This window comes from Sus scrofa, chromosome 15 (genome assembly GCF_054392235.1).
Source record: "Sus scrofa isolate SSC_HxYL_T2T_F1_AM1 chromosome 15, Sscrofa_HxYL_maternal_Yorkshire_Landrace_v2.0, whole genome shotgun sequence".
In the NCBI taxonomy this organism is placed as follows: Eukaryota; Metazoa; Chordata; class Mammalia; order Artiodactyla; family Suidae; genus Sus; species Sus scrofa.
Window position 1 is genome coordinate 106,703,562 of NC_139397.1, and position 12,322 is coordinate 106,715,883.

The window sequence follows — 12,322 nt, forward strand, 5'->3', positions numbered from 1 at the left end:
CATGGTGTTTGTGATTATCCAGAAAATAAAAATACTGTGGTCGGAGGACTCTTGGGGGAATCATTGTTAAGGAAACATAAAAACAAACTCAACTTTAGGTTGTATAGTTAGTGTGTCTTTACTTAATACTTAGTAGTGCTGCTGCCATCTCTTTTAGGGCAAGCTGAGGAAGAAAAGTAATGTTGTTGATAACTGGCATTCTTCCACAAATGTGCTATATGCTTTGGATATTTTCTTTAACTCTGAGTGAGATTTTATTTTCCCTTTTCAGGTGAGGGAATAGGATCTTAATAAGTTTACACAATTGGGAATTGGTGGAACTATAACTTGAAATTAAAATGTTTAATTTTCAAACCAGTACTCCTTCTTCACAACTTTATTAGCAAAATAGTATCTAGCAAACTACTTCATATATTTTTGGAAGAAAATTGTATGGAATTTAAGTTAAATGATGTTGGTTACTGGGGTTTCAGCTCTATAATTCCACACTGAGAAAAAGACAGTAATCAGTATTAGCAAGATAGGAAAACACAGCACACCATTCAGCAAGTTTATGTTAAAGCATCATCACTAGCTTGACTATTTTTCTATTTAAATATATTTATAATCTGGCTTCTATCTAGAGCATACATTTCCAATATTATTAATATGTGAGTAATATAAGCTTCTGAATATTTGGAAGGATGACAAGGAATAATAGTGGTCATTTTTTTAAACTTAGAAATTCTTACAAACCTAAGATCTATTTCAGTATTTTAAAATGAGTTTTGCATAGGTTCATTTGAGAAATACAAAGAACATTTATTGATTTTTACCCATTTCATTCATGTTCCACATTAAAAATGTTATTATCTTCTCTTAGGCAATTATCTTGAAAACAAATTATTAAATTGTTAAAAAATTCTCAAATGTACATTTTTTACATTTTCCTCAGTTAATCTTGTTGACAGTAAAACTAATCTACTTTCTCATTTTATAAAACTGTTATTTTAGCAAGCAAAATTTACCTCAAATTTCCTATTCCAACTTTTAATTGCATAATTTATGTGAATAATTGTTACAGCTCAGACTGTATTCTAAAACTTTGGGAAATAATAAATATTCAACCAGTTGTAATATCAATAGCTATTCGTCTTATTGGGTTCTTGCGATGTAGCGACCATGCTAAATACTTTACATGTGTGCTCTCATTTACCTTCCTAATTATATCACAAGGAAGAGGGAGTCAGTGATAACAAGTCTTTTTAAGATCAAATCCAAATTGATTTGGATCCAAGTGCTGTGTTATTATTGTATATGATTGGGTGTTTTATGTTTTTCTTCAACAATACTTAAAATACTCTTCGTTTTAGGCTGGCAGTTTATGATCAGTAGATATAAGAGAACCTTCGGGATTTAAAGATTTCTTCCAAATTAAAGGATTGTGTGTGTATGTGTGTAGCTTATAAAGGAAAAAAAGTAATAAAGAGATATGCAAATGGTTAAATAAAAATTTTCCAAGCATATACTTAGCTTTGTAATTCCACAGACTTTCTCATTGAACAGTGGCAGATATTTTGAGTTTAAATGGTAGTTGTTTATTTCTTCATCTCTAGAGTAGAAACTTCTTGGCAAGATGGATCATTTAGGTAGCTCACAGCTGTTCACATTTTGAAACTCTCTGGAAATCTCCCTAGAGTGATTTGCAAACTTTGTAGAACATTCTGTTGAGAATGGGGAATATGTTCAAAAAATTGACTTTTGAAAGTCAAAATTCATGCTTTCTGATTCCAAAAATTGACTAAGAAGGAAGTAGCAGCTTTCTCTGGCTTCTAATTTGAGAGCACCTGCAGCTTAAGAAGGGGAGGTCAATAAATTGGAATTACACCCTTTGTGAAAATACAGATTAAATGTGGATTAACACTGCAAATATACCCAGGTTCATCACTGACTTATCTGATGTCTCATAATTAGTGAGGAACAACAAATTATCAGTAATGTTGACAGGAATGCATTAATTCTGGCTGAAATTGGATTTGCTTAAAATTTATTAGAATAAATTATAGATTGAAATAAAATATTTTGGTACTAAAATAATTTGCTTTTCACTAAATTTTGCTAGTTTTTAAAGAATGATTTAAGAAGAAATTACTCTCAAAATTGTTTCAGAACTTTCTTTGAGCTTGAAATGCCTTGATTACTGTCAAAGTCACATGTATTATTTTCTCTAGAATGCATGTAATTTTGAGAGGGAAAAAAGCTGATGGTTCAGAATTTTTTTTATCTTAAACAAAACCCAAATGGTGAGGCATTTAGAATCTTCCAAAGTGAGTGGGTCTCCCTGTAAAGTAGTAACTTGGAAGTTTCTTATAAAAACTTCTTTTGTTTGGGTGCCAGTTAGGCATGGACAAAGGAAATCTGTTATGGGTGTAATCAGTTTGGATAAGGCAGGCTGCATGCACATAGGCTAGTTTTGGAGGAATATAGCAGACCACTGAAAATAACTTCCATTCTCTACAAGGGATGTGGCTATTACCAAGACAAGGGCCTGGCAGATATTGACTTTTGTTTTTTAAATTACACAACGTCTTCACTGTTTTTTGGGTTTTTTTTTTTTTTTTTTTTTTTTTTTTTGGCTTATATAGTGGTGTTGGAGGCTTTTAAATCACGTTTTCTTAAATGCCAAACTAAGAGTTTTTATAAGCAGTCAAGTCAAAACACTCTAAGTATGAGTAAATATGTGGCTAACGAAATGAGAGGACAAATTCATCCACTAAGTAGTGTCAGTACTTATATAAGAAACAGTATCTTGTAGTTCATACTTCAGAACTTTTCCCTACAGCCTTTGATGGAAAGTGAAGACATTAAACAACTTTATTTTAATTAACTTAAAATTTTCAGCAAAGTACTCCAGGGACATAATTGAAAAATCAATTAGCACTAAAGACATATAACAAGTAATCAGCTATTCCTCATCCTTCAGACTTCCACATTCAACTTTATTCTGGTTTCCTTCCATTCTGTCAAGGGACATTTAGCTTCTTTCCATGTCTTGGCTATTGTGAACAGTGCTGCAATGAACACAGGGGTGCATGTATCTTTTTGAATTATAGTTTGGTCTGGATATATACCAGGAGTGGGGGTTGCTGGACCATATGGTAGTTCTATATTTAGTTTTCCATAGTGGCTATACCAGTTTACATTCCCACCAACAATGTAGGAGGGTCCCCTTTTCTCCACAGCCTCTCCAGCATTTGTTATTTGTAGACTTATTAGTGATGGCCATTCTGACCCATGTGAGGTGGGTCCTCATTGTAGTTTTGATCTGCATTTCTCTAAAAATTAGTGATTCTGAGCATCTTTTCATAGAACCTTTTTATTTTAATTTATTTTTTTGTCTTTTTGTCGTTTTTATAGAGCTGCACCCACGGCATATGTAGGTTCCCAGGCTAGGGGTCTAATCAGACCTGTTGCTGCCAGCCTATGCCTGAGCCACAGCAATGCCAGATTCGAGCCGCATCTGCAACCTACACCACAGCTCATGGCAACGCTGGATCCTTAACCCACTGAGCAAGGCCAGGGATTGAACCCACAACCTCATGGTTCCTAGTCAGATTCGTTTCCACTGCACCATGACAGGAACTCCATAGAACCTTTGTAGATTGGCTTCTTTCACATAGTAGTATGCATTAAGTTTCCGCCATATCTTTTCATGGGTTGGTGGTTCATTTCTTTTTGGCCTTGAATAATATCATGTTGTCTGGATATACCATAATTTATCCATTCATCTACTGAAGGACATCTTGGTTGCTTCCACATTTGCGCAATTGCGAATAAAATTGCTATCTGTGTGAACGTTTTTATGCATACCTACATTTTCAAATCCTTTGGGAATACCAAGGAGCATGATTACCAGATGGTATAGTAAGAGTATGTTTAATTTTGTAAGAAATTATGAAACTGTTTTCCAAAGTGTCTGTGCCATTTTATATTCCTACCAGCAGTGAATGAGTTGTTCTTGATTTTTTCATATCTGTCTTTGCCACTGTTTGGTGGTGTCACTTGTACCTGGTTTTGACCATTCTAGTAGGTGTGTAGCTCATTATTGTTTTAATTTGCATTTCCATGATGACATAAGATGTAGAGCATCTTGTCTTTTTTTAATATATACTTTATTTATTTATTTATTTATTTTCCACTGTATAGCATGGGGACCAAGTTACACATATATGTATACATACTTTTTCCTCCCAATTTTTGGGTTGTGATGTAAGTATCTAGACATAGTTCTCAATGCTACACAGCAGGATCTCATTGTAAATTCATTCCAAGAGCAGTAGTTTGCATCCGTTAACCCCAAGCTCCCGATCCACCCCACTCCCTCCCTTTCCCCCCAGGCAGCCACATGTCTCTTCTCCAAGTCTATGATTTTCTTTTCTCTGGAAACATTCATTTGTGCTGTATATTAGATTCCAGTTATAAGTGATATCATATGGTGTTTATCTTTCTCTTTCTGACATTTCACTCAGTATGAGAGTTTCTAGTTCCATCCATGTTGCTGCAAATGGCATTATGTCATTCTTTTTTATGGCTGAGTAGTATTCCATTGTGTATATATACCCCATCTTCCTAATCCAATCATCTGTCAGTGTACATTTGGGTTGTTTCCAGCTTTTGGCTATTGTGAACAGAGTTGCAGTGAACATACGGGTGCATATGTATTTTTTAAGGAAAATTTTTTCTGGATGTATGCCCAAGAGTGGGATTGCTGGGACATATGGTAGTTCTATGTATAGATTTCTAAGGTACCTCCATACTGTTCTCCATAGTGGCTGTACCAGCTTATATTCCCACCAACAGTGCAGGAGGGTGCCCTTTTCTCCACAATCCCTCCAGCACTTGTTATTTGTGGACTTATTAAATGATGGCCATTCTGACTGGTGTGAGGTGGTATCTCATGGTAGTTTTGATTCGCATGTCTCTAATAATCAGTGATGTTGAACATTTTTTCATGTGCTTGTTGACCATCTGTATATCTTCCTTGGAGAATGGTCTATTCAGATCTTTTGCCAATTTTTCCATTGGGTGGTTGGCTTTTTTTGCTGTTGAGTTGTAACAGAAATAAAAGCAAAATGAACGAATGGGACCTAATCAAACTGACAAGCTTTTGCACAGCAAAGGAAACCAAAAAGAAAACAAAAAGACAACTTACAAAATGGGAGAAAATAGTTTCAAACAATGCAACGGACAAGGGCTTAATCTCTAGGATATAGAGCATCTTTTCATGTGCTCGTTTGCCATATATATATGTTTTTTGAGGTAACTATTATGGTCTTTGGCCTATTTTTAATAAGTTGTTTCCCTCTTGTTGAGTTTTAAGAGTTCTTTGTATATTTTGGATACAAGTCCTGTACCAGATGTGTCTTTTGCATGTATATTCTCTGAGTCTTTGTCTTGTCTTCTGGTTCCTAGATATTGCCTTTTGCAAAGAAGAAAGAATTAATTTGAATAAAGTCCAGCTTATCAGTTATTTCTTTCATGGATCATGCCTGAAGCCAAGACTTTAATTCAATTCTTTGAGGTAAGAGAGTCCAAATTCCTCTAGAAAACTTTACTCTGAGAGGATGTGGGCTTTAAATTCACTCTGGAAGTCATCTTGAAATCCTGTAAGATTAGAAAATAATGGCAAAAAATGTTGGACAGCAGAATCAGGGATGAAGGCAGACTGAGTTTTGATGACAATGGTAAGACCCTGAATCCATCCATAGTGAAGTCCAATACCTGTGACCATTTCAATTTTGTGATTAAAAAGTACCCCTGTTTTGCTTCAGATTGTTTGGGTCAGAATTCTTCTATGAGCAAACTGATAAAGAAATCATTTCATAGTCCTAACGCTCTATTTTATTTATTGTGTTATTATTATATGATTAAATGCTTGTGTGCCTCTCTCTCTTTGGTAGAATAAGTTACCATGTTTTTAGAGCTCTTTTATCTTTGCAATAACAAGAGTATTACATTTTATTTTTTGAAGAATAAAAAAAATTCACGAGTATAGCAGTCATACTTTATTTTCCAGGGTAATATATTTTATTTCTTATACTATAAAAAATAAAATCATTTGAGCAGTTTTCAGCATGACCTGTTAATTTTGAACAGAAAATAAGGTCAGTAAATACATATATATTCTGTATAATGTAATTTTATATAAAATTCACAGTTAGATGCATTTGATTATGCAAAACAAAGGCAGACAATACCTTTAGAGGGAATCTTATTTAAAAACACAGTAAAAATAATATTCACATGCATTAAACATTGCAAACCATCTCTCAGTGTGTGTGTTTCTTAAGTAATGAAGCCATGAATAGTTGTTAGGGGAAATAACTCAATAGTGTGCTGTTTATTTATTTGTCTTTGGTGGCAATTTTTCACTTGACCTAACAAGATTGCACCCTTTATATAAAGCTATTGCTATCCATGTATAAAAGACAACAGACATATTTTATAAGATATTTTGATTTTCAAAAGTTTTGCATTCCACAGCAGAGACTAAGTTTAAGGCAGTTACTTATGCACTGTATATTTGAAATCAATTTATAAAAAATTTCTTAAGTGAACAAATTGATACTATTTTGTAACAATGTAATTTTTATGCCATAGAATGTATGTTAGGACTTTTCATATTTTGTCTCAAAATATAGTAATTTTATAGTTCACATCAGCTGGACCCTGACTTCACATAAATGGTCTGGAGAGGATCATATTTTTAAATAGGAAATCAGCATGAATAAACTAAGTAATGAAATATATGTTCAATAAACAGTGAATATAATTTTAACTAAAGTGAAATAATTATGAAAAAGTAGTGTAGCTATGTCCAAATAATATATAAAGTGAGGGCTGGGGTAGGGTTAAGTACCAATTAGTGAATCTTTTAAGGATTTTGAATGATGGAGAAATGTATTAATTAATTCTTAGGAACTAAATCAATACTAATGTTAAAAATTCAGTAGAGGTAAAAAGCCTGGGAGTGAGATGAAATTTATGAAAAAAGGAAGCAATAGTATGTAGAGACTGATTAGATGTAGTATATAAGGAAAAATAAGAAATCAAAATTAGGTTAAAACTTTCAAGCCCAAAGAAGAGGCAGAATTAATAATACCATTGCTATAGAGAAGACATTCAGCTAAACTAAATGGGTAAAATAGTTGTTTCTAGATGACAAGTTCAAATTTAAATGTGAAAATTGAGGTAGAATGTGAAATGTCTAGGAGTCGAGATAGTAAACTGCACATGACTCAGCAGAGGAGGAAGGGTTTAGATATGGATAAAGTGAATTATCTCCAGAGAAATGTTATTTAAAAGCCTAAGAGTGAATAACATATTTTTTTTTCTAATAGAATCTTCCTTCTGATAATTTTCTCTTCCTTTTCTACAAAAATAACATGCCTTTCAAAAAAATGCACAAATTATAAATGAATAGATTTTGGAGTTCCCGCTGTGGAACAATGGGACTCGTGGCATCTTGGGAGTGCTGGGAGAACACTGGTTAGATATCTGCCAGGTGTAACGGGTTAAGGATTTGGAGTTACCGCAGCTGTGTGGCTGGGATCTGACCCCTGGCTGGGGAACTCCATATGCTATGGAGTGACCCAAAGAGAGAGAGAGAGAAATAGGCTTTAGGAGGTTTAAATATTCTTGCTATTTTTGGTAAAATAAAATTTTGTCAAACAATAAAATTTAGAAGTACATACACAGAATTTCCTTTTGATTGCCATTAAAAACTTCCCATTCTCACCAAGTTTCTTCTTATCATGATCTGTACATAATACACAACTATTCAATCATCTTTACTGGTATTTACCAAAAGCAAATAAAAGTTAAATCAATCAAAATCAGGCAGGCACGTGACACAGAGTTGGCTCTCTTTGTTCAGCTATGGTTTGGCTCAAGATTGTTCCAGGTACTAGTTAGTACTAAAGGAGAAAAAAATATGTCTAAGTAGGAAAACACATGATAGAATCTGGTTATTACCAGATCTTTCCAAAAGCACAACTGAGTAATCTTTATCAGAAGACAGTGCTTGTAACCATTTTAAATGTGAAATCCCCAGTCCACTTGATCTTTAATAGCTGTATTTCTTAATTTGGATATATGCTATTAAGAATATCATTGTATACAATATCAAAACAAATAAGTAACAATATATTCTCAAAAAGATAAATCACCGAATGGTAAAACAGACTGATTTGATATTGCCAGTAGTAATGATAATTTGTGGTTAAATGGCAGATAGTTAGAAAGGGATCCAGAGAATAAGTAAATTAATAGTAGAAAATTAATAAATTATAGCCCTAGCATAAGTAATTTGACTAGATTAGAAAAGGAACTCTGATTCAAATGTATTAAGAGCAGGTAATATATGCATAGATAATCCATGAAAATGTTTATTAAAAGATTTCAGGAGAGAAAACTATAGGAATCATAATGAAAAGTTTTATCCAAAATATTTAGTAGAAATAATGTTGAGCTGTAATAAATTTATATCTTTTTAACAAAAATTTCTTCATATACTATTTTCACTGGCTGCTTCTTTCTTTTTCTTTTGGTTTTAATTAATCCATCTTTTGATATTCTTTGGACAAAACCTACAAAAGGAAGATAAATTTATGCATGATAAGGTAAACAATAAAACATTTAATCTGAAATGCATTCAGCTTTTAATATTTAAACCCCCCAAAATATGTAATTGGTTTAAAACCCTTTAATTTGTCTATGTCATTGTATAAAACCATCTCTTTCTAAGGAAGTCACTTTGCACACATGAGTTAGCAAAAATGGGTAAATGTTATTGATTTTTATTATTCCTCTTCAGTTAAAAATTAATGCTCATTTTATTAAAGAAGATATATGGCTATATATAGTTAGTAGAATTTTAGATGATTTTTATTTACATATTAATACTCTATAAATAGGCATCATTTTTATATTTGGAAGAAAATAAATACATTGAGGGTTTATGCATTAGAATGCTTAAAGATATTTTTGTGTAATCCTTTAAAATGAAAACAGTATATGGGATTGGCAGTGTCTTGGGAATGCTGGGATGCAGGTTTGATCCTCTGCCCGGCACAGTGGGTTAAGGATCTGACGTTGCCACAGCCTGGGAACTCCATATGCCATAGAGTGGCCAAAAAAGAAAAAAATTAAAAATTAAAAAAAGGAATTGCAGTTAACATACCTGGGAATATTATCAAAATATAGTTGGAAGGGGAATATTTATTAGTTAATTCATAATACTGTTTCTTATAAATAGAACTAATTTCATATCTTCATAGATTAAAATTCATTCTTAATTTCAATACAATTGTTATTTTAAACACCAGTGATTAATAGGAATCATGTCCTCTATACCTTTTTTACAAGTCTTAAGACATGCTTTTTTAGAAGTAAAATTATTTTCATTCCCTCCACATCCACTGTACTTAAAGGGGCGGCATTTCCCAATGACTGAATTGTAGTAGAATCTGCGTTCATTGGCTTGACATAATCCTCTGTCTGCCGGGGTCAGACACCAGGAGGGGCCGTAAAATTCTAAGAATATCAAGAAAACATGGTAAGCCATATATGATAGTTAATCTGAAACTTAAAATATTGTTTATAGTTTAGTCTTGTGGCATGTTTATATACAACAAAAATCTGAATAAATTAAAGTATTACTTAGTGAAATTCATGTATTTCAAATCCAGGAAAATGCCTAACCAGTCTCCAAGTGTCCAATATACTGAGACTTTCTCCAATAAATATAAATGTAGATACATTTGTTAAAGTATTGTGATTACTCTCTATATAACAAAACTAGTTGTACATAATATAAGCAATTGCTATTTAATAATTTAATTCATGAAAATGTATTAACCGTATCCACTTAAAAAAATCATTAATGTTTACATGTCATTTGTTCATGAGTATTCAACTTTGGGGAAAAGTCCTGATTAGCAAAATCCTTATTCATTGCATGATACAAACTGAAGCAGAGGAAGCGTTCTGTCCCTGACTTAAGTTCTGAATGCTATAAAAACATATCACACTTTAAAGTGCAGGCAATCTGGGTACAGTAAATTTTAACCTTAAGCTTTGAAAACGGAGCCCAGAAGAGATGATTCGGCTTAGTGCTAAAGTTTTCTTATAAATTGAACCATCAGTTCTAGATGAGCTAGATATTTTTGCAAAGGAAGGAATGTTACTAAAACCAGTAATATCATTTACAGGTTTTAACCAGACAGACAGACTGTTAAATGCAACACACCACTTTCAAAAAGAGAGGGGAAAAAGTGCAGCTAGAATAATGAAAGGATCACTCATTTCCTTAAGGCAAAGTAGAAAAATGGTTTCAGCCTAATGGTAGTTTTTAGCCCCTTCTGGAATTCCTATCAGTGAGGGGAATCCGGTACTTTAGTAGCAGAGCTAAACTGCTTGATGTAAGTAAACCAATATGTTAGGAAAGTTGGTGGATGGTCAGGAATCAGTAAAAGAGAACTTTGATGGCTTTGCCAAATAGTGAGTTGTAGTACAGCAAATGCGAAAAAGATTTGCTAAGTATACAATATTGGCATAAAATAGCATTTTGAGGAATCCAGTAGCAATGAAGGAAAATGGATTGGGCAAAAAGCAAGAAGTGGTTTCATAGCAAGTGAAGCCCAGGTGAATAGACTACAAAAGAAATAAACAATTTGAGAAAAAAAGAAAAATTTTAAATTGATAAACACAATTTTATATCCTCTTGCCTTCTATATATTTAAAAATTAGTGTCTTGATATAATGTCTCATGTAGTAGAGGAAGTCTAGAAAATGTAAGAGAAGGAGTGGGAATGCTATGGTAAGAATTTATGATAAAACATTTTAGAAAGGTGATATTCTGTGTCAAAATTCAAGAACTAAAATCACATTAAAATTTTTTGTATTAGTCTTTGACTGGGTCTATAGACACTGTGATTTTAAAAGAAACTCCTATGATCTATACTAAAACATCATTCAAAAATCATGTAGTCTTAACTTATGTTTTACATCACCCCATTGGGGTTATGGTGTATGATTATTGCCATCATAAATCAAAACTGAAATGTATTTGGTGAGAATGTGTGCTTAATTTTCTATCAAATGTTGATGTCTCCTATTGCCAGAAATGGTTTATGTGAGAGGAATTTTCCAACAATCTAGGAGAGATATATTATAATTGAGTCCTCCTATTGTATAAGATTTTCTAGTATATATGTTATGGATTCTCATCAATCCATAGCCAAGAATATGATATGGTTATCAATTGCCATCAGTTTAGTTCTAATTCCATAAGCTTCCAAAGTCATCACTTATGTTCAGAAACAAATGAGATATCCCATAAGCAAGTAGCCTGATTTGAGAAACAGAGAAAACAGAGGAAATTGCTATTCTTTTAAAAATCATTCTCAGAAAGCAACCACGTATGCTTTATAGCAGATGTGTAAGTAGATGTTATGATTTGTGCATCAGTTTCACTTTAGCATTTTGTACACAAGATGTATTAGCCCACAGTAAGTTGAAGATAATATGGATGTACTTGTTAGTTGCACACTTCTTTACAAATATTAGTTGTTATGTCTTAATAGCAATGCCCTACCTAAAGTTCCTTATTCCAGGACAGAATTTTCTGATGACAGGAAGAAAAAAAAATCATCCTTCTTTTGCCTAACACACAACCTACAGTAAAAGTGGCCCCATTAAAAAAATCAGTGCTATTTCAAGATGAGAATAAGCTGGCTTGGTATATCTGCAAGCACAGTCCCTAGACTAAAGGTACAAGGAATGTGGTTATCATAGGCCATGATCCTGGAATATCAAGTGAAAGCTAGAACCAAAATTGTCTTTCCAGTGGGATCTGAAACCATGGAGCATATACCACAGTTTGGGGGAGGATATAAGCTATAGCTTCTGTCTACCTTTGGCTACCAGTGTTGCAACAGGTTGCCACTCACCACATCTACTCAGAAACCAAAGGATAGAACAAGAAGAAGGCAGAGGATTGGTTTGAAAGCAAAGAGACAGTTAATAGCACAGATTCATCAGAGTTTCACTACCTGTGAAATTGTTCCAGACATTAGATTGCCTCTAACTGAAACTCTCCATAACTTTTGAATCAGAAGATGTCTGTAATGTTGCTTTTTGATCGCCTGGGATCCAGTGTGCAGACTTCTTACCAAATATCAGCTTGTATTCAGAAAGTGTCTATGTTTGACCTGATGACAGTTGCTTGTCTATCTCATTTGTTTGTCCTATTTTAATCACTAGCTACACAGATCATCAAACA

The 12,322-nt window shown here is 33.2% G+C and overlaps 1 protein-coding gene and 1 long non-coding RNA gene across 23 annotated transcripts in view; one reads left to right on the forward strand and one right to left on the reverse strand.

Moving 5' to 3' along the window:
- The window catches only part of LOC106506297 (uncharacterized), a 476,882-nt gene that overhangs the window by 309,472 nt on the left and 155,088 nt on the right, over positions 1–12,322 (forward strand). For all 16 annotated transcript variants that reach the window (XR_014829348.1, XR_014829359.1, XR_014829356.1 and 13 more), the window contains one exon: positions 5,452–5,560. This is a non-coding gene — a long non-coding RNA (uncharacterized LOC106506297). The remainder of the gene's footprint in view (positions 1–5,451; positions 5,561–12,322) is intronic.
- TFPI (tissue factor pathway inhibitor) overlaps positions 6,044–12,322 on the reverse strand; it is a 64,748-nt gene continuing 58,469 nt past the window's right edge. For 5 of the 7 annotated variants that reach the window (XR_014828711.1, XR_014828712.1, XM_005672009.4 and 2 more), the window contains 2 exons: positions 9,394–9,573; positions 6,044–8,627 (listed from right to left, as the gene is read on the reverse strand). Coding sequence is in view for 5 of the 7 variants with exons in the window: in XM_005672009.4 (XP_005672066.1) it covers positions 8,521–8,627; positions 9,394–9,573 (287 nt within the window). In the remaining 2 variants the exon portion in view is untranslated. 7 annotated transcript variants of the gene reach the window in all.